The sequence below is a fragment of the Durio zibethinus genome, chromosome 20 (assembly GCF_047325235.1).
Source record: "Durio zibethinus cultivar Kanyao isolate XHJ-2024 chromosome 20, ASM4732523v1, whole genome shotgun sequence".
Lineage (NCBI taxonomy): Eukaryota > Viridiplantae > Streptophyta > Magnoliopsida > Malvales > Malvaceae > Durio > Durio zibethinus.
The window spans coordinates 2838782-2860304 of record NC_143181.1 but is presented as its reverse complement, the minus strand read 5'-3'; the positions used below and the strand labels follow the sequence as shown (position 1 = coordinate 2860304).

The following is a 21523-nucleotide window of genomic DNA, read 5'->3' as shown; positions in this document are numbered from 1 at the left end:
ATACCTTCTATTACTCAAATTATTTTCTCATCTCCAATCTGACAAAAAAAAGAACAGAGGCGGCTTTTGTGTTTGACAGATCGAACATGGAGGTTTTATATTACCTAGCCCTGGCAACTTTTTTGCATTTTTTCATATTCAAACTCTTCATAAGAAACAGAATAGTCCCAAGAAACTTGCCACCAAGCCCACCTGGTCTTCCTATGGTAGGCCATTTACATCTCTTGAAGAGGCCAATCCACCTTACTCTGCATAATCTCTCCAAGAAGTATGGTCCTGTCATGTTCCTCCGCTTTGGGTCAAGACCAGTACTTGTCATCTCCGCTCCTTCCGCCATCGAAAAATGATTCACAAAGAATGACGTCACCTTTGCTAACCTTCCTCTCTTTGCCTCTAGAAAGGCTGCTGAATACGATTTCACCACGCTTGTGGTCTCCCCATATGGCCACCACTGGAGAAACCTTCGTCGCCTCACTACAACTGAAATTTTCTCATTAACACGTATCCATGGGTCTTCAAGCATCCGTCATGAAGAAATCCACTGCCCACTCAAACAATTGTTCAAGAGCTCTTCTAGGGAAGTGGAAATTGGGTCATTCTTTTACATCTTGACTTTTAATATTATGATGAAGCTAGTTGCTGGACACAGGCATTTGGATGTTGATTTTCATTCAGATAATACTAGAGACGCGGTCAATGATCCAAGGCAGATGTTTAATCCAACAGTCAACCTTCTTTGGAGCGACCACGTACCTATCTTGAAGTGGTTGACTTTTCATGGGGCGGAAAGGAGGACCCTGAAAACGCATAAAAAGAGGGATGATTTCCTTCAAGCTCTAGTTGACGTACGTCGAAGTGTTATTTCTTCTCCTTCAATTACAGCTGGGGAGCGGAGGCGACCAATTATAGATGTTATGTTATCGCTGCAGGAATCAGAACCAGATTGCTACACTGATGAAATCATCAAAGGAATAATTATGGTAAAACCTAAAGAAAATGTTTATCTGCTTGAAATAGTTTGCATTTTCTGGTAGTATGAATTTTTAGTGAGCTTGCACTAATATGTTTTATAGATTTCTATACCTATTGAATCTGCATGACTGTAGCGGTGGGGGAAAATAATAATGGTAAAACCTCGTGCTTCTAACCTTGAGCTTCTGGTGTTCAGGTAATGCTTACATCTGGAACAGTAACATCAACTTACACCATGGAATCTGCAATGTCTCATTTGATATCGCACCCTGAGGTCTTCAAAATGTCAAGGGAAAAGATTGATGAAAATATTGGACAAAGCCAACTACTTCAAGATGCAGATCTTAGCAAGCTTCGATATCTTCATCGCATAATCAATGAAACACTCGGATTAGGTTCGACAGGGCCAATAATTCCCCCTCATGAGTCATCAAAGGAATGCACGGTCGGAGGTTACAACATTCCACAAGGCACAACGTTATTGGTTCTAGCTTGGGCATTATATACGGATCCCAAGTTGTGGGAGGACCCTGATATGTTCAAGCCTGAGAGATTTCAAGGCAGCGGGTAGGAGGGGGAAGGGGGAGGGTATAAGTTCATTCCATTTGGTTTAGGAAGAAGGCAATGCCCAGGAGAAGGGTTGGCCATGAGGCTTATTGCTTTGACATTGGGGACCTTGATTCAATGCTTTGAATGGAAAAAGGCTAATGGAGAATTGGAGATCACCAGGCTGATGGTGTTGCAGTCAGCCTGCACAAAGCAGAGGATGATGGCGCTTTAAAGATCATATTCCGACCCCGTGAAATTCTAGGGAACATTCTTTCTCAACTCTGACCTGTTTACAAAGTCACAATTTGCTTTTGTTTCATAATCTGAATGTATACTCCAGCACTGTTCCTATATTCCTAGGGAATTATTCACTTCAAACCAAAAGAAAAACAGATTTATTTACAATGAATAACTATAGTATATATAGACAAGAGTTGAGAAACGTCTTTTTTTTACTTAAAATTTTCATGATGGAATTATCTGTTGCCAAGAACAATCAAAGAGACTGTTGTTTCCACTCTGCAAAAACAAAGGAAAAAGAGAAGAAAAGGAAAGAACAACGGCAATATTATTAGAAGGCATCCTGGCCAGCCCATGAACTTATAGTCCAGCATTTATCCGTTTTTTGGTAGGAAAACGTCAACAAAAGAAAAAAATGACAGCCAAAATGGATTTTCTTCTCAAAAAGCAATATGTCCCCTGTAACAATTTATAATCAACTATAAACTCTGTACTCATATATATAACTTCAGTAAGATAATTTCGTTAGTCATGATCAATGAAGAATTCCACTCTAATAAGTAATCTTGTCATCAATATATATGTAAGCTGGCCCATTAGTTTGATATTTTCAGCATTTCTACTTTTAAAAGAGAATTGTGCCTAGTCTTATTCCCTTACTATAAAACAAGGGAGTAACCCCTCGGGATTCATCAACATTAGAGAATGGAAATAGCTAGTTTGTTCTACATAATCACACTTAGCTTCCCCATTTTCCTCTTTGCATTAGTTTTAAAATCCATCATACAAATACGGAACAGTCCGAGGAATTTCCCTCCTAGCCCGCCTGCTTTGCCAATCATCGGTCATCTCCATCTTCTAAAGGAACCAATTCATCGAACCCTTCACGAACTTTCAGAGAAATATGGTCCCATTCTGTATCTTCAATTCGGAACTCGAAAAGTACTTATAGTCTCCTCAGCATCAGCAGCTGAAGAGTGCTTAACAAAAAATGATATCATATTTGCAAACCGCCCCCAGATGCTTGCTGGCAAACACCTCAATTACAACAATACTACTATGGGATTTGCTCCCTATGGTGATTATTGGCGTAACCTTAGGCGTCTCACTACCTTGGAGCTCTTCTCCACAAGCCGACTAGACATGTTTGCCAGCATTCGGCAAGAGGAAGTTCAATTATTGCTGAAGGATCTATTCCTGGCTTCGAGGAAAAAATCAGCTAAGGTGGAAGTTACATCAAAGCTTATAGAGCTTGTTTTCAATATTATACTAAGGACGATTGGTGGAAAACGGTATTATGGGAAAGATGTAGTGGACAAAGAAGCAAAGGTGTTTCGAGACATCATCAGAGAGTTTCTGGAGATCCATGGAAGCACAAATTTGAATGACTTCTTGCCTATGCTGCAATTAATTGATTTTCAAGGTGTGGAGAGAAGGATGAAAGGAATTATGAAGAAAGTGGACAAATTCTTACAATCCCTTCTTGAAGTGCATAGGAGAATGAGGGAAGATTCAAGCGATCAGTCTTTGGGTGCATCAGATGCAAGCAACAAAGGAAGAAAAGCAACTTTAGTTGATGTCATATTATCCCTGCAACAAGCAGAACCGGAATTCTATACCGATGAAACCATAAAAGGAGTTTTTCTGGTAAGATCATGCATTTTTTTGGGGGAAATTCTATGTTTTCCCTTGCATTTTAACATGCGCCTCCAAAGTCAGCCGACTTATGCATCATTGAAGTGACATTAGTGCTTTAAAATAAATAGTCATTCAATTAAGACAAAAGAAAAGGAATCTTTCCAGTGATTTGCTGCCTAAGATAATTTTCCCCGAGTGATAACATCTGTTTGTGATAATTTTCAAAGCAAAAGTTTTGTTATTCCACTTTTAAGTTAGTGATTATCCTTAGTAATTTTTTTTTTCATTTAACTCCACGTGCCACTTTAAAAATATGTAGTGCTAGTATTTTATTTTCTCTCTTTTTTTTCCCACTTGCTTCCATAACAGCTCCAAAAGTCACTTTCCAAAGTCCGGGACTTAACTGTACTAAATATTTAAACCTAAGGGTGTATTTATGTTTTTGCCTCAAATTTCTAAATTTCGAGCTCTCTGAAACATGCTGCAGGTAATGCTAATTGCTGGAACTGAAACTTCATCCACTACAATAGAATGGGCTTTGTCACTTCTTCTTAACCATCCAGAAGCAATGAATAAAGCTTGGACTGAAATAGGTGCTGAAGTCGGACAAGACAAGTTCCTGGGTGAAATAGACCTGCCAAAATTGAATTATCTACAATCTATAATTTCTGAGACGTTGAGGTTATTTCCACCTGGCCCCTTGCTCGTACCACATGAATCATCGGAAGATTGCGTTGTTTGTGGCAATAATGTGCCGCGTGGCACAATGTTATTGGTCAATGCATGGACCATCCAGAGGGACCCCAAGCTCTGGGTGGACGCATCAAGATTTATGCCAGAGAGATTTGAAGGTGGGGAAAGTACTGAAGGGTATAAACTACTTCCATTTGGTATCGGAAGGCGGGCTTGCCCTGGAGCTGTTCTAGGCAGGAAAGTGGTGGGACTGGTGCTTGGTGCCCTGATTCAGTCCTTTGAGTGGAACAGGATTGGGCAGGAGAAGATTGATATGAGGGAAGGCACAGGGCTCACCATGCCTAAAGCTGAGCCCTTGGTGACTTTGTGCAATCCCCGCCCAAACATGATCAACCTCCTCTCCACACTGTGACCTGGAATAGTTAGCAAAAACAGACATTAGTTTTATGAAATATGAGCGCACGCATATACGCGAGCACAGCAGGGTAGACTTTGTTAAGCTTAATTCCAAAAGAAGCCCCTTTTTGAAAATAAAGTACCAAGGTAAATGCAACCCAAGTGCTCTGCACGTACTAAAAGTCAAGATGAGTATGGCTTTCTTAGAGTTTTTCTATCATGAAACAGATCAAAATTCCAAGTATAATTGATTAAATTTCTTTTACACTCATCAGCAATGCAAACTCATATTTCAGGACAAAAAGCCTAATTTGAATCCATAAGTATCAAGATAACTTAAAAGCAAGAAACTCAGGAGGATCTGCAAACGTACATTCTCGTAGAATTTTCAAAGAGATTTATCAGACAACTGGCAACCGTCCCAGGCTTGAGTTTGAGTTTGTTATGGACACCCTAGTAACTAATAGAACAGGAACTCATGTAATAAGTTAAGACTTCCCTGTTCATACATAGTTCGACGGTAGATTTTTGTCTTGGAACAATCACTGTTTGATATGATTAATGAAAATGTTGAATTGTCAAAAGAAACCCACAAAGAAATGGGCCAAACTCTGCAACCGAATAAAAGCATTTGGACGTGGGCAGATCTAAGTAAAGTTCGTTTCAACCCACCCTCGGCCCACATTCAAATCTCCTCAAATATTCAAAGCTCGTCTTAATGTTTTCGTTCTTTTAATCTCCCTGAAAAAGCTTCCCCTCCCAAACTCAAAATCCCACTCTCCAACACTGTTCTTATATTCCTAGGGAATTATTCACAGCAAACCAAAAGAAAAACATACCTATTTATAAATGAATAACCACAATATAAAGAAAAGAGCTGAGAAACTCCTTTTTTTTTTTAACTTTAACTTTGCATGATGGAATTATCTGTCGCCGAGAACAGTGTCAGAGATTGTTGTTTCTACTCTCCAAAAACAAAAGAAAAGTATAACAGCAATATTATTAGAAGGCATCTTTAGCAGCCCTTGAACTTATTATAATCCAGCATTTATCCGTTTTTCAGTAGGGAGAACATCAACAAAAGCCAAATTGACTTCGCCAAAATGAATTTTTTATTAAGAACCAAAAAGCAATACGTTATTACAGAGAATTCCGCTCAAATAATTGCACTTGTCGTCAATATATATGTATGCTGGGGGTATTTTGAGCATTTCAACTCTTGAAAGAGAATTGTGCCTAGTCTTATTCCCCTACTATAAAACAAGGGAGTAACCCTCAGGATTCATCAGCATTAGAGAATGGAAATAGCTAGTTTGTTCTACATCACACTCAGCTTCCCCATTTTCCTCTTTGCATTAGTTCTCAAATCCATCATACAAAAACGCAACAGTCCTAGGAAACTCCCTCCTAGCCCTCCTGCTTTGCCAGTCATTGGTCATCTCCATCTTCTAAAGGAACCAGTTCATCGAACTCTTCATGAACTTTCAGAGAAATATGGTCTCATTCTGTACCTTGAATTCGGAACTCGAAAAGTCCTTATAGTCTCCTCAGCATCAGCAGCGGAAGAGTGCTTAACAAAAAATGATATCGTTTTTGCAAACCGCCCTCCGATGCTTGCTGGCAAGCACCTCAATTACAACAATAGTACTGTGGGATTAGCTCCCTATGGTGAGTATTGGCGTAACCTTAGGCGTCTCACTACTTTGGAGCTCTTCTCCACAAGCCGACTCGCCATGTTGGCGAGCATTCGGCAAGACGAAGTTCAGTTATTGCTGAAGGATCTATTCCTGGCTTCAAGCAGAAAATCAGCAAAGGTGGAAGTTACATCAAAGCTTATCGAGCTTGTTTTCAATATTATGCTAAGGATGATTGCTGGAAAGCGGTATTATGGGAAAGATGTAGTGGACAAAGAAGCAAAGGAGTTTCGAGACATCATTAGAGAGTTTGAGGAGATCCATGGATGCACAAATTTGAATGACTTCTTGCCTATGCTGCGATTAATTGATTTTCAAGGTGTGGAGAGAAGGATGAAAGAAATTATGAAGAAAGTGGACAAATTCTTACAATCCCTTCTTGAAAAGCATAGAAGAATGAGGGACGATTCAACCGATCAGTCTCTAGGTGCATCAAATGCAAGCAACAAAGGAAGAAAAGCAACTTTAATCGATGTCATGTTATCCCTGCAACAAGCAGAACCGGAATTCTATACGGATGAAACCATAAAAGGAGTTATTCTGGTAAGATCTATGCATCTTTCTCGGGAAATCTATATTTTACCATTTTATCTTACAGTTAAACATGTGCTTCCAAAGTCAGCCTACTTATGCATCATTGAATTGACATTGATAAATGCTTTAAAACAACTATCATCCAATTAAGATCATAAAAAAAAAACAAAGAATCTTTCCTTTAATTTGCTGCCTAGTATAATTTTCTCCAAGTTGGTAATTCTACTTTTAAATTGGTGATTATCCTCGGCCACAAGTTTTTCTCCATTTGACCCCACTTGCCGTAGCATGCCAATTTTAAACTCTAGGGACAGTAGGCAACGGAGATATTTCTACTTTAGAAAAAATTACGTAGTGCAAGTATTTTATTCTTTTTTTTTCCCACTAATTACTTCCATTATAGCTCCAAAAGTCACTTTCCAAAGTCCGGGAGTTAACTGTACTAAATATTTAAACCTAAGGGTGTATTTATATGTTTTCGCCTCAAATTTCAAGATTTCTAGCTCTCTGAAAGATGTTGCAGGCAATGCTTATTGCTGGAACTGAAACTTCATCCACTACAATAGAATGGGCCATGTCACTTCTTCTTAACCATCCAGAAGCAATGAATAAAGCTTGGACTGAAATAGGTGCTGAAGTCGGACAAGACAAGCTCCTGGATGAAACACATCTGCCAAAGTTGAATTATCTACAATCTATAATTTCTGAGACGTTGAGGTTATTTCCACCTGCCCCGTTGCTCTTACCTCATTATTCATCAGAAGATTGCATTGTTGGTGGCTATAGTGTGCCACGTGGGACAATGTTATTGGTCAATGCATGGACTATCCAGAGGGACCCCAAGCTCTGGGTGGACTCAACAAGATTTATGCCAGAGAGATTTGGAGGTGGGGAAAGTGAAGGGTATAAACTACTGCCGTTTGGTATCGGAAGGCGAGCTTGCCCTGGAGCTGTTCTAGGCAGGAAAGTGGTGGGACTGGTGCTTGGTGCCCTGATTCAGTCCTTTGAGTGGAACAGGTTTGGCCAGGAGGAGATTGATATGAGGGAAGGTACAGGGCTCAGCATGCCTAAAGCCGAGCCCTTGGTGGCTTTGTGCAATCCCCGCCCAGGCATGATCAACCTCCTGTCCACCCTGTGACCAGAAGTATTTAGCGAAAGCAGACACTAGTATTATGAAATATGAGCGCACACATATACGCAAGCACAGCAGGATAGAAGCCCATGTTAGAAAATAAAGTACTAAGGTAGGTAAATATGTACTGCAACCCAAGTGCTCTGCGAATTTATGATCCTTCTATGTATTAAAAGTAAAGATGAATATGGCTTTCTTAGAATTTCTGTAATGTATTAAATAGATGAAAATTTCTAAATATAATTGATAAATTTTCATTTAAACTCGTCAGCGATACAAAATCATAAGCATCATGAAAACTTAAAGGCAAGAAACACAGGAGGATCTTCAAACCGACATTCTTGTAGAATTTTCAAAGAGATTCATCAGGCAGTAGCAACTGTCGTAGGCATGAGTTTAAGTTTGTTACGTATGCCCTAGCAACAGGAAGGCATTCCGTGTAATAAGATAGAGTCCCTGTTCGTAAATAGTTTGAAAGTTGTTTTTGGTTTTGGAGCAATCACAGTTTGACAGTTTGACAGTTTGACTCTTGCTTTCTCGCATCTTATTTTGATGAATGGAAATGTTGGATTGTCAATAAAACCCACAAATAAATGGGCAAAAGTAGACTTAGTCGGTTGGGCCATCTCATTTTGATGCTGTTATTGTTTTCATTTTTTTAATCTTCTTTGAAAAAACACTTCGCCTCCCAAACTGAAAATCCCACTCTCCAGTCACCGCACAGAGTCCTAAAGCAAAACAAACGGCAGATGGTGAATCTACCACTACCCACCAGACCCAGGCCCAAGACAGAGTGGATGACACCACCGTCAAGCTCAACAACTTCACCCTCCGAGTTTGGCCTCCCACCCAACCAACCCGTGACGCCGTCATTAACCGTGTATAGGGTCAGCAAATCAACCTGAAACCGTCGGGTTCTGACCCGACCTGACTATTTTAGGGTTAGATTTTTTTAAAAAATCGGGTTTCGAGTCAGGTCAGGTTGGATCGGTTTTGTTTTTTTTTAAATGTCGGATTCGGGTCGAGGTCGGGTTTGTATGAAATCCGACCCTACCCGACCTAAAATATTTACCAAAATACCCTTAATATATATATAATTTTTTTTAAGGTTTCTAAATTTTAATTTCTTTTGGCCGCTCTCTCTTATCTCCCTCATTCGTTCTGTTTTGCATTTCTGCTTCTATCTGCCAGGTTGCTTCACACAGGTGCTGCCCACTCCCAGTTTTTTTAAATGGATTTCATGCTCTCTGTTAAGCCTTTGCATTTCTTGTTTTTTATCTGTCAGTTCATTCGTTGTCATCTTCTCTGTCAACATCATTTCGAAACATGTATTCACTAAAATCAATCTCTTTCTTCATTTTGATTGTGATTTGGAATTGACGGTCCAAATGTCATTACTAATTAACTTCGGTAGAGTTGTGATTTGTGATTTCATTTTTGAGTTTGATCTTTTGATAGTCTTATGCAGTGGAGTTAAGAACGAAAGCAATTTCATAGAGACAGAAGCAATTTTTGGTCCGATAATTTCTTTTATTTTCTATTTTTCTTGATTCCTAATTTAAATTTTTATTTCCTTTTCATTTAAGGTTAGAAACCTATTAATTTTTGTAACTTTCTCCTCTTGATTTAAACTTGTTGTTTGAACCTTGTTAATAACTTCCACATTTTTCTTTTACCTCTACTTGTTGTAGAACTCTATTTAATTGTTTTTTAACTCTGCCTGCAGGGTAGTCACCTTATGTACAAGCATTTTACTACTCTTAACTTTGAATTTGTATTTGATAGTTCTGAAAATGAACTTGCCATGCTTGACTTAATACAAGGAATGTGTCTAATTTTTCTTGTAGAGTCACCTATAATGGAGTAATCTATCTATGAAATGTTGTTCTTCTATGTTATGATCTTTTCAAACTCAAGATTTCAATTTACTCGATACTTGGAGATGTCTGAATATTTCATCTTGCATTATAGATATGAAAACTTTAAATAAAGCTGAATAGAGCCATTTTGGTGGTCTCTTTGATGATTTGAACTTGAATTAAGTTCACATACACCTTTTTGTAAAATAGATCCTTTTCTTTGACCATTTAATGAAAAGAAGAAAACAAAATTGATTTTCATCTGCACTAGAATAGGTGATCACTGTATGTAGTTTTACAAAATATCATTACTAATAAACTTCTGAAGCTATCTGTTTATGACAAAGAGGGTGGATATATAAGCAATAATTACAATCTTGCTGTTGTTTAATTAATTGGATCAAGGCACACTGCTGGTTCTAAAATGATGTTGTCTAACATTTGAATTGAATCACTACATATTTATTTATTTAGAATTTTTTTGGTTTAGTGAAGAAGTTTCTGTGTTAAAAATTTGTATTGATATTCAGTATGCAGGTCTTGTACCTACAACCTTCATGATGCTATAATCAATTGAACTAATAGGTCAATTATTCTTTTTTTTTTAGCTTGACATAAATTTATTACTCTTAAAACATTGCTGATAAGTGATGATGAAAGAACATTTTTTACATTTTAGATTTTAGTTTGGAGTTGTAATTGTGCGGCAAAATTATTGTTGAGGTATTGTTATTTCAAAAGCCATGACACAAGTCATTTTAATTTAGATTGAAATTTTTTAACCTACTAACCTTGAATTGAAGTTTGGATTTCACTGGAGCTAAGAAATAGTTATCAGAGATGGATGATGGTTTAAAGTATGGTTTTAACTTTATGGAGTAGGGCACTAGGTGTGCAGTTGTTAGCACGGGCTTCAGAAGAGTATGTTTGTGATTTTTCTTACTTCCAAAGTTAGATTTAGGTAGGAAACAGGCCATAGATGATTTTACTAGATGTTATTTTCAGGCATGTTTGTTATGTCTCCTTATTGTTCCTTCATCTCTTGTTGCCTTATTCGAAGGCAATAACAAACATAATGATGATAACATTCTGATCTACAAGAAATTTAAGTTGATGAGTTACTATCTTGCTTGTATGAAATTCACTGAGAAATTTCGTTCTTGTTTATATAATAGGTGAGGATTCTTGTTAGATTATATGTCTATAGTTGAATATGCCATTGTTTGGTTCTGATCCATGCATATCAGCAATACTGAAGTTCTCAGTGTGTTACCTTAGAATTTTTTTAGAGGGGGAATCATAACAAAATGGTTCTGTTTGAGATAATTAGTCTAGTCTTTTTTAATAGCTTGCTTTGCCCTTCAAGTTATAATCTTAGTTTATTGTCATTAGCATAAACTTTAGTGGTGTTTGGAAATTAATCATGTCTGTTATTTTTGAATGAAGGTAAAATGTCCAATTTGAGAGATAATTCGTGTTCCCCAACACCTCCTACTTCTACTTCACATCAATCACCAATTCAGCAAACTCCAATTCCAACATCTGATGAAAATACAACTCAATCATTAAGTGTGACGAATCATGGTGCTGAAATTGATGATAGTGGGTATAACTCAAGTAAGCTAAAATCAGAAGTATGGAAACATTTTAAAAAAGAGAAAATCAATAATGAATGGAAGGCAATATGCAATTATTGTAAGAAAAAACTTGGTGGTGCTTCAAAGAATGGGACAAGTCATTTACGTGAGCATTCAGACAGGTGCAGCAAGCGATTTCAAATGGATATTTGTCAACAAGTGCTGGTAGCAAATCAAAGGAAGGCAGATGGAAAAGTAACACTAAAAAACTTTTCCTTTGATCAAAATGTCACAAGGAGAGAGCTTGCCAACATGATAATCATGCACGAATATCCTTTATCAATGGTTGATCATGTGCAATTCAGAAAGTATTCTTACAGTCTCCAATTTTTGTTTGCTATGCTTTCTCGAAATACTATAAAGAGTGATATTTTAAAGATTTTCAAAGAGGAAAAGGCAAAAATAATATCCAAGTTGAAAGCTAATGAAGGGAGAATTGCTATCACAACTGATATGTGGACTACTGATCACCAAAAAAGAGGATACATGGCTGTCACTGCTCATTACATCGATAATCAATGGAACTTACAAAAACGCATCATCAGGTATATTTTATTAAATTATCTTATTTTGATAATGTTTATTTTTTATTAAGTAATTATTATTATTGAATTAATTATAAATTAGTGTAAATAATTGATTGTTTAATTAGGTTTGAATATGTGCCAACTCCACATACAAAAGAGGTCATTACTTCAAGTTTGATGAAATGTTTCCTAGATTGGAATATTGATAGAAAACTTTTATCTATTACAGTAGATAATTGTAATGTGAATGATGGTGTTATTGAGTTGTTAATTGATAGAATTGGTTGTGATGTATTTTTGCTTAATGGGGTTTTTTTTCATATGCGTTGTTGTGCACACATCTTGCATTTGATTGTGAAAGATGGATTGAGTGTGATTGGAGATGAAATTGAAAGAATTCGTGATAGTGTCCTTTTTTGGGGTGCTACACCAAAGAGGTGGGAAAATTTTGAAGAGGTAGCGCGTTAATTGCGCATTTCAACTTTAAAAAAGTTGTGTGTTGATGTCAAAACACGATGAAACTCTACTTATTTGATGCTTCGAACAGCTTTGTTTTATAAAGATATTTTTTCTCGTTGTGTGCAATTACATGGTGATCCTTTGTACAAACATTTACCAACTGAAAATGATTGGATCATTGCAACAAAGATTTGTGAGAAGTTGAAATTGTTTTATGATATCACTGAAGGGTTTTCTGGCACAAAATATGCTATTGCAAATCTTTATTTTCCTAATATTTGCAAAATCATATTGGCATTGAATGAATGGATTATGCATACCAAAAAAATTATTTCATGTATGGTTGTGAGCATGTTAGGCAAATTTGAAAAATATTGGAATGATGTGCATGGTATAATGGGTGTTGCTACAATTTTAGATCCAAGGTACAAAACAGAGTTGTTGGAGTATTACTTTGAAAAGATTTATGGAGAAAATGCTGAATTTGAAATTGAAAGGATTGTGCAAATATGTCGGGATTTGCTTAAGGAGTATGAGGAAAATTTGGCTTTAAAAAAGGAAGAAGGACCTTCTAGTTCAAGTTTTTCATTCTTAGATGGTGTTGGTGTTACTGAATTGAGAAATTTGAGAGATTATGATGATTTTGTTTCAAGGAAAAAAAAGAAAAAATCAAAAGTAAAATCAGAGTTAGATCGTTACTTGGATGAAGAAGTCATACCAAGAAAAGGAGATTTTGATATATTGAATTGGTGGAAACTAACTAGGCCTTAATTTTCGACCTTACAAATTGTTAGAGATATATATGCCATACCAGTTTCTACTGTTGCTTCAGAGTCTACTTTTAGTACTGGAAAGAGGTTGGTGAGTGCACAACGTAATAGACTTCATCCATCAACTATAGAAGCTTTAACATGTTGTCAAAGTTGGTTATGGGTTAAAGAAGAAGGTACAATAATTCATATTATGTAATTTTATTTTTTATTTTAGCATATTGTTAGTTATTATATTTTGTTGTTATATATTATTTGTTAATGTTTTATTATTTCATTTGTAGGGTCAATTTCATTAGAAGAAAAATTTTTTTACGAGGATGTTGATGATAGTGAGATTGAGAAAAAGATAACTAATTTGGTAAATAATATTATTTTTTTAACTAATTCATTTTTTATATTATTATTTTTAAATATATTATTTTATGATATTTATTTATTCATCTTATTATTTTATTTTATAAGACTAGTGTGATTAGAGGAGAATGATGATATGAAGCTTAGTGATGATGAAATGATTTGTTGTGGTTTTGGAAGATTTTCACCATATTGGATGAAAGAATGTTCAAACAATTTAACTTTTTATTGTGGTAGTTTAAGCTTTTAATGTTTATCTTGTATTATGTACTATATTTAAATTTTAGTTATTAATTTATGTTTGTTTGATATTTAAATTTTAGTTTACTAAGTTTTATATATTTCATAATTCCATCATTTATTGTGAGAATTTGTTAGTTTTGATTTACTATGTTTTATGTATTTTATAATTCTATTATTTATGGTAAGAATTTATAAGATTTTTATTAAATAAAAAAAGTTGTATGTACTAAGTTTGAATTTGTGAGTGATTATGTTAAATTTGTTTATGTTTGTAATATATTTAGATTATGATTTATTACATTTGCAATAATTTTAAATAAATAATAGATTAAATTAGGGTCGGATCAGATAAAATTCGGATAAATAATATTTAAGTGGGTCGAAAATCGGATTTTTTAGTTACAACCTTCGAACATGGGCAGGTTGGGTATCGGGGTAGAAGCATTAAAGCATCGGGTCGGAGGCGGGGAAAGTGCAAAACCGACCCGCCCCGCCCCGCCCCGATACCATCCCTTCCGTGTAGTCGAGACGCTGTCTTCCCAATCCGTCCTTTCCAAACGATACGGAACGATGCCCGAGGACCACTCCTCCACCGCGGCCAAGTCGATCGAAGAGGAGGTTTTCTCGGTCGCCGGGGCATCGTTCTCCGCCGACGACGATGGAATCGAGCTCCATCAGCTGTTTTCCAAGGAGATCAGCAAGCATATGCTCGATGCCGTCAAAGCTCGAGCTGCTGCGGCCGCCACCGCCGATGCTCCGTCAGGTTCACCGGAGGTAGACTCTAATAACGCGGGAGCTGCGGATGGTGAGGAGATTTCATCCTCGTCCGTAAAGGCCGAGGCTTGAGTTTGAGGATTTTTTTTTGGTTCAACTTGATATTGCTAGGACCTTTTCATAGGTCTGTTTGTACTGACTATGGATATTTTGGGATGCTTAATTGCTTATATATCATCATAATAATATCTGTAATAATATTTATTAATATCTTCAGTTTTTTTTGGGGGGTGGGGGGGGGGTTTCTGTAATCTTGGTGGAAATGTGCTTTATGAGTTGAAAGGTTTTTGTTGCTCTATTCATTGATACAGTGCAAAATGCAGAATAAAGGGCGCTAGAAATTTTGTTCATTGATGATTTATTTTACGGCAAGTCATCAGCATTTTGTACCTTTATTCACTGTGTGTTTTATGGTAATCTGTTTCAACAAATGTAGTCATTAATTTCACAGGAATTAGGTAATGCTGTTTAGAATTTGCATATCTTGAAGTCAGAACGATGATTCCAGAGCAATCAAGTTGAGAGTCTTATAAGAGTTTATACGTAGAAAGAGCTCTAAGCACTAGAGGTTTCTGTATTTTATATGGATCCGATATATGATCTGAATATTTCTTCAACTCGCTTTTATTGTAATTCTTTTTAAAATAATTGTTGATTTGGAAATTTAATTTGTGTTAGGAAAGATTCTTAGGTCTATTAGAGCAATCAGGATGCGGAAGTTCTATGAGATTTCTACTGTTAATTAAACTCTCGCATGCAAGGGATACTTTAAGTGCTATGGAACAAGTATGAATAGATCTGCATTGAAAATGTATTCTTATGACCTTATCTTTGTGTAGTCTCTTGGTAATATAAACTTACAATTGATATGAATTGAAGTACACGCACGCTCATTTCACCTGTGTTCTTGTGCTAGAGCCAAAATAGGCATAATGCTTCAACAAATTTTCTGTGTTTTTAGTTCACAAGCTATTTTTATGTTCCAAAATTCTGTAATTATGTGTACAGTATGTTTCCTTGAGTGATTTTAACATCACTGTCTTTTTTCCGAATGATGAACCTCTTTGCTTGCTACACCCATATGCTGAGTGCAACATATATTTTTTTCTACTGGTTGCATATTAAATTGCATCCTTTGCATCTAGTTACTTTTTTAAATTCATTTCCTTTAAAAGCTTCACCTAGTGTTGCACGAAACTTCCTTTTATGTATATTCTGTTTTGTCACATATAATGAATTGGACATATCATAGATCTTATCAATGTAATATTACTATTGTTGCATCGCAATGGAGTCAAATATCTGCTGGTATTCTTGATCCAATACCTGCAGCTAACATCTTGATTGGAGGAATATTATAATTCTTTTACTTTGTTAATACTGTAAGACCCCAAATTCTCCTTTGATTTCTATACTTTCGGTGAATATATATCATCCAAATTGTTCATTTTCCTAGGTAAATGAAAATAATCTACCTTTAAATCTTGTTTATATCATGCTTCTCTCCCATCTGGTGATTGCTTGACATTTTATCCCAGAACATCCAAGTTTTAGCCAATTAAGATATCTGTGAGCTTCCGTTTGCAAAGTCTGTGTTACATGCTGTTATTCTTTGAGTTCTTTTCTTGCATATATAAAAGTTATCTGAGAAAGAAAGAACATAATGAAGTAATCCCATTTAACCAAGAACCGTTTGGGCAAGTTACCAATTCCTAGATCACTGTGTTTAATCTAGCTACCGGTTTCAACAATGTAGAAAAGAAACTTGACGATATGTTGTCAATGCTTATCTGGCTATACATCTTCACTATGTGTTTTACCATAAATTCATATCCAAGAACCTATAATATCATAGAGAATCTCGTCAAGCGCACCTCTTCTGTATAACCTGCAATATCCTTGTGAAGTGGCACAGCTTTCTGCTTGTCTGTTTTTTTCTACCAATTGATGCTTAGCTACTTGTTGAACATAAGAGGGAATACCTTTTTAAGTTGATTATATCAGGGTAGGTTTATTTCTTTTTTACTGCAATACACATTATATATATGTATCCGCTATATTTTCAGTTCCTTACAACATATGCTTGCTTATGGATTCTTTTTGTTAAATCATACTTTGAGATGTTGGTGGCTTAATGTACTGCATTGCACTTTAATCTGCATTATATCTCGTGCTGCTCATACTAAGGTTGGTGTTTGTGTGATTTTGCCTGTGTGTATATACATATTCACTATGAAAAAGCTCTCCTGAGTTTGGAGAAAAGTTAATTTCCAAATTTTTGCCATGTTAGCTTTGTAAATCCCGACTATAATGATATTTTCACTTCCAAAATTCTCTTCCCCAATACTTTTTCATATCTACTTGTTTATAATTGAAGATTGAAGCCAGAGGAAGAGAGAGAGAAGCGAAGTGAGCTTTGGAAATGGAATTAGTTCTAGCCTTCAAGTATAAGACATTTTTACTCGAATATCATTACGTACTTCATTGATCTGAATTCCATTTCTTGCGCTGATAACTGTCTTTTTGTCCAAAAATGTCCAACTAACCTTGTTATACTTGCCCCGCGCCTCCCTCCCCCTGGTTTGGGGGCCTTGGGCGCGACGAATGTGAATTTGTCTGTTGCTTTCAGACATTTTCTCATTAATCAATGAACTATTGTTTGAATTTTTCAGAAAATTGACTCTTGTTTTGTTAGTTTGCTATGATCCTTTTGTGAATGTTTTTGCACGGAGAAAATTGTTGGTTGAACAAATCATCTTTGAACCGAGTTTGAGGTTAGTATCGGGAGCAAGCCTGGTAGTGGACAAGATATTCTTGAAACTTAGCACAAACTATGCTTTTACACAGTGACCCTTGAGGGAAACGATTCAACATGGAGAAAGAATTCTTTGAATAAAATTTTCTGTTTAATACCAGGGCTTAAAATTATGCTGATTTTAGCCATATTTAATCTAACCAATGGATAGATAATCGAGTAATCCAGGTAGCTTTATGTGCAGAAGCTTGGAAACGAAGTGTATCAACTTTGATTTCTTGGGCCATGGCACCTAAAGTCCAAAAGATGATTTTATTGCTACTTTTCAACAATGTCAAAGTTTAATCTCCACGTGTTGTCATTTGGAGGGTTGGTGGTGGCTAAAGGAGTCATATCTCCAAGTTTTGGGCCGATTGCATCCTAATAATCAAAATTCAACTTTGAAAACTTTCACAAGCTTTGCTAAGTTGTCCACAATATTTGACTCGAAATTTCCCATTTGGCTTTCTATTTCGGTTTTCCCACATCCTGAAACTTAACAAACAAGAGGACAGAAGTTCCTGCCAGAGAATTAGAGTTGGGTGACAGCACTTGACAAACATTTGCTGAAGCTGAAATGGAGATAAAACAGTAAAGCTTGGGAAGAATAATAATAATAATAAGCATAAAGAATGCCGAAAGCTTAAAGTGATATTATTTTGACCAAAGGATTTAAAACAGAAATTGAGATTTATTTTGGCAAATTCTTTATGCGATTAAGATTAGTTGTTTCTTTCGTGGGATCTATCATCTATCACCTTAGAAATACAAGTTCTTTCAACTGTTATTAATTTCTTATCCATCTTGCTTAAGCTCAAGCCTCAACGGACATAGACTTGCCGGCCCCGGGGAGGGGATATTTTGGACAAAGTCTAGAAAACTCGTCCCTTAAAAAAAATAGCAGACTTTAATGCTATTGGCTTAAGGTCCACTGCCAAAGAAGGATAATGAAGTTGGGGTTTTTATAAACACATTATATCCAAACTTACAAGAAAACGAAACTAACATTTTGCAAATGAAATCCATTTCCAGCCTGTCCAGAAACATACCTAAAGAAAATTAAACGTCATCAGCTAAATCTGATATGCGTTGAGAGATTAAATGGAAGTGTATTATCAAATGATGGAGGTAGTCAATAGTAGACAGAATAACACATTGGCGTGGCCAAAGCTAACAGCTAATGGAATATCTGCGGATCTTACGTCTTTTGTTATTTTCTTTTTGACTTCAATGGGGTTTAGTTTAGATAACATAAATCCTTCGGCCTTGTCTTTTAGATAAGCTACATTACAGGACTTCTTAATTTCTTGGAGGGACGGAGAGACTTGGTAAGTGAGGGTGATTTTGCAGACAATCATACAAGCTTAAAGCACAAGATCATCATCAAAAAGTATATGATTTTCTGTACTTTCATCATAAAAAAGCACACAGATTATCCTAATTCTAAACAAAAGCATGTCACTACCTCAATTTGATCAATCTAAACTGTCAAATTACAAGTATAATTAAGACATTTTTTCTAAAGGAATGAAAAAACAAGTCTCCTATTGTCCAAGATGGAGATTAAAGAGGAAAATTATGCCACACAACTCACAAATCTGTGCATGGAAAACCAAATAACAAAAAACCAGTCCAAGAATGCATAAAATTAATGCCCAGGACCTCTTTTGCTTGGTCCGGAGGCCAATCTAAAAGCCAAGCACCTAAACGAATTACGACTGCTGGAGTTGTTTGCTGAGACGGCAAATGAAGGAACACCAACCGCTTCATCATCAGCTCCCCCTTGTTTTTCCAATCCTGGAACAACGACATTGGCCATAGCCGTTGATCGAAGGGCTCGGCCATGGACAACAGCGAACTCCGTTGAAACCAGCAACGCCAATAGACCCAAGACAAAAATAATACGGTCAATTGATGAATAAGATGTTGAGCTGTTCTTGGTCGTCGACATGACTACGTTCCCTAATCTCTGAGCTTGTCTCTCACAACAAATGCTCTGTCAATTGTTTTAAATTGGGTAGTCGTTGAAATGCTATGGTATTGCTAGCTAAAGCTCTATATATACAAAGGATCCTACTTGCCCAGGACGGTGAAAAGCTTTGCGAAAGTGGGACCTTTAAAAGGATTGTTTGACTCAGCCTTAATTTCCTCTCTTCTTTCCCTCCTTCAAAAGCATTACTAATACCATATTTTAAACATTTTGGGCTTATTTTTTGTGGCCAAAATCGGTAGCTGAGGCAAGGAAACGTGGGAGGTGAGAGGTTGGAAGAAACAAAGCTAGCTTTTACTTTGAAATTTGGTTTGTGTTGTTCGAATTGGACTTTACGATGCCGGTGCTGCAGATTACATTCAGCATGATGAAGTCACTGAAAAGAAGGCAAGAAATTGGCCAAATTGGGAAGAAAAATTGAAGCAAAATGTAGTAAACCAAGTGAGCCGTTTTTTTGCGTGGTCACGTTCGACCCAGATCGCTTTCACACGCTTTTTCGAACATCCAACGCGTGTGTTTACATCTGAGACACGGTCTTCTTTTCTTTTTGCTCTTTGCATGTAAATATATTCTTCAAATAAAAAATAAATACTTAGAACAACAATACTAAATCCACCTGTCTCATCCTCAACAATCCAAAAGAAAACATTTAGACAAAGTGGCGTATTGATGCATTTCTTCTTCTTTTGATGGAAAATAAGATATCCGTTGAACTGTCTTTCTCTGAGAACAAGACGGTGCATGTAACATACATGAAAGAGGCTTACAAGTATTTGCCAGGGCATCTCAATTTTCCTTCTAATAAAGTTCTAGATTCAATTTGTATAATTTTTTTTTGTCTTAAAAGTCGTAAAATTTTTCTCTAAGACTAGGTTTCTCAGCAATGTACATAGCTCAAAATAAAAGCAGATGGCCTCTTTGTCAATTTGCATTTACTGCATTCTATTTGGAACAGTTTGTATTGGCAAAGCTTAGCTGTCTATGACAGAAGGTTTTCAAAGTAGTAGTATATTAAACAAGTAGAACTAGATGGAACATTTTCAAACAAAGTCATGAGCGTGTTTGGAAGTTTCAACCCTTTCCTAGAATATGCTCTTGTGAATGTGGTCGACCACCAAGAATTTGGAAAGAATTTCATTTTCTTGCTCTCTGGCTTACACAGAATAATTAAAGATCACGACGTGTTGGTAAATGAAAAATGAACTTGAAAGTGAAAACCAGTTCTACATTTTGACTGTAATAGTAGCAAACCCAGATCATTCTTTCAGTCCCTTAATTTCAAGCAATCTAGCTAGTTGCTAATTGAATTAAACTTAATCAAGACATTATAACCAAAAAAAAAAAAACATTAATTAAGACATCAGTGCACCTATAATATCACAATTCACATGGAGCCATAAGATCACTCTCACCAGCAGTCACATATGGATCCGCACGTACTCTCAGTAGGTGGACTTATATAGGAGATCTTATACCGAACATATCATGAGAAATCTTGTTCAGTTTCTACAGAGAAATATTAATGGTCTACCCTACAAATAAAAAACCCCATGCCATAATCAACCTGCTTTTGAAAGAAATTAATTTCTATACGGATTGGATTCTCTAACACTTGGATAACCTGGCAGGTTGGAGCCCTCCATTGGCAATCGGTAACTGGGTGTCTTAATTAAATTGAATAGCACAATACAAATTATTATTTTCTCAAGTAGGTAGGACATAACCAATAATATCGATTTGCTGCTAATCTTATATCAATAGATTGTGAATCATGCATCTCAATAAACAATGCGATTCAACATTCAAAGCAGAGCTTGTGAACTGCAATGTTTATTGTATTTTTTTTTCTCCCCTCTAAGGTATAACCAGCAGTCCAACAATAATCCTTCAGAGAAGTCTAAACCACCCCGGTAGAGCCGACCATGGCGCACTTGGCGGATTGAAAAACTTGGCTGTGCAGTTTCACACGCTGTACCATTACCAAACTAGCTAGCTAGCACAAGCTGTTGACATCTTTCCTCGGTCACGGGCTCAAATTATTATGTGATTTATAGTAGTACTGAAAAATCCGTTCTTTCTGATCTCAAGTTGAATTGGTAGCATAGCTTTCTCAAATTCCAAAAGCATATTTTATGGTAGATTCGTCTTACCCAAAAGTGTAATGCCAGCAGATACATGCAATATAAAAATCAGAAACAAAATCTATGAGGTTTAACCTAATCTTGGGTGCCTGTTGGGTAGGGAATAATGTTTCAACTTATTTTA

The 21523-nt window shown here is 36.3% G+C and overlaps 3 protein-coding genes and 2 pseudogenes across 5 annotated transcripts; 4 read left to right on the top strand and 1 right to left on the bottom strand.

Moving 5' to 3' along the window:
• The first annotated feature begins 1171 nt into the window (after nucleotides 1–1171).
• On the top strand, nucleotides 1172–1543 carry LOC111314874 (cytochrome P450 81D1 pseudogene; annotated as a pseudogene).
• A 923-nt stretch (nucleotides 1544–2466) lies between these two features.
• Nucleotides 2467–5102, top strand: LOC111314872 (cytochrome P450 81Q32-like). Its single transcript, XM_022916487.2, has 2 exons — nucleotides 2467–3408; nucleotides 3887–5102. The coding sequence occupies exons 1-2, from the start codon at nucleotides 2467–2469 to the stop codon at nucleotides 4502–4504; spliced, it is 1560 nt and encodes a 519-aa protein (XP_022772222.2). The 3' UTR covers nucleotides 4505–5102.
• Nucleotides 5103–5696: 594 nt separating this feature from the next.
• LOC111315452 (cytochrome P450 81Q32-like) lies at nucleotides 5697–8032 on the top strand. Of its 2 annotated transcripts, none has more exons than XM_089749665.1 (2): nucleotides 5697–6725; nucleotides 7231–8032. In XM_089749665.1, the coding sequence occupies exons 1-2, from the start codon at nucleotides 5787–5789 to the stop codon at nucleotides 7852–7854; spliced, it is 1563 nt and encodes a 520-aa protein (XP_089605791.1). In that variant the 5' UTR covers nucleotides 5697–5786; the 3' UTR covers nucleotides 7855–8032. The 2 variants fall into 2 exon arrangements, with proteins under 2 accessions (XP_089605791.1, XP_089605792.1); XM_089749666.1 differs by having other exon boundaries at nucleotides 5704–6725; nucleotides 7240–8032.
• A 6067-nt stretch (nucleotides 8033–14099) lies between these two features.
• LOC149513042 (WPP domain-containing protein 2 pseudogene) lies at nucleotides 14100–14682 on the top strand (annotated as a pseudogene). The gene has a single exon (XR_016330734.1). The product of XR_016330734.1 is annotated as a WPP domain-containing protein 2 pseudogene (transcript).
• A 2584-nt stretch (nucleotides 14683–17266) lies between these two features.
• Nucleotides 17267–19752, bottom strand: LOC149513041 (uncharacterized). The gene is made up of 2 exons (XM_089749523.1): nucleotides 18972–19752; nucleotides 17267–17757 (listed from the first exon to the last, which is right to left on the bottom strand). Exons 1-2 carry the CDS (start codon nucleotides 19217–19219, stop codon nucleotides 17664–17666), a joined length of 342 nt encoding a protein of 113 aa, XP_089605649.1. The 5' UTR covers nucleotides 19220–19752; the 3' UTR covers nucleotides 17267–17663.
• Nucleotides 19753–21523: the final 1771 nt, after the last annotated feature.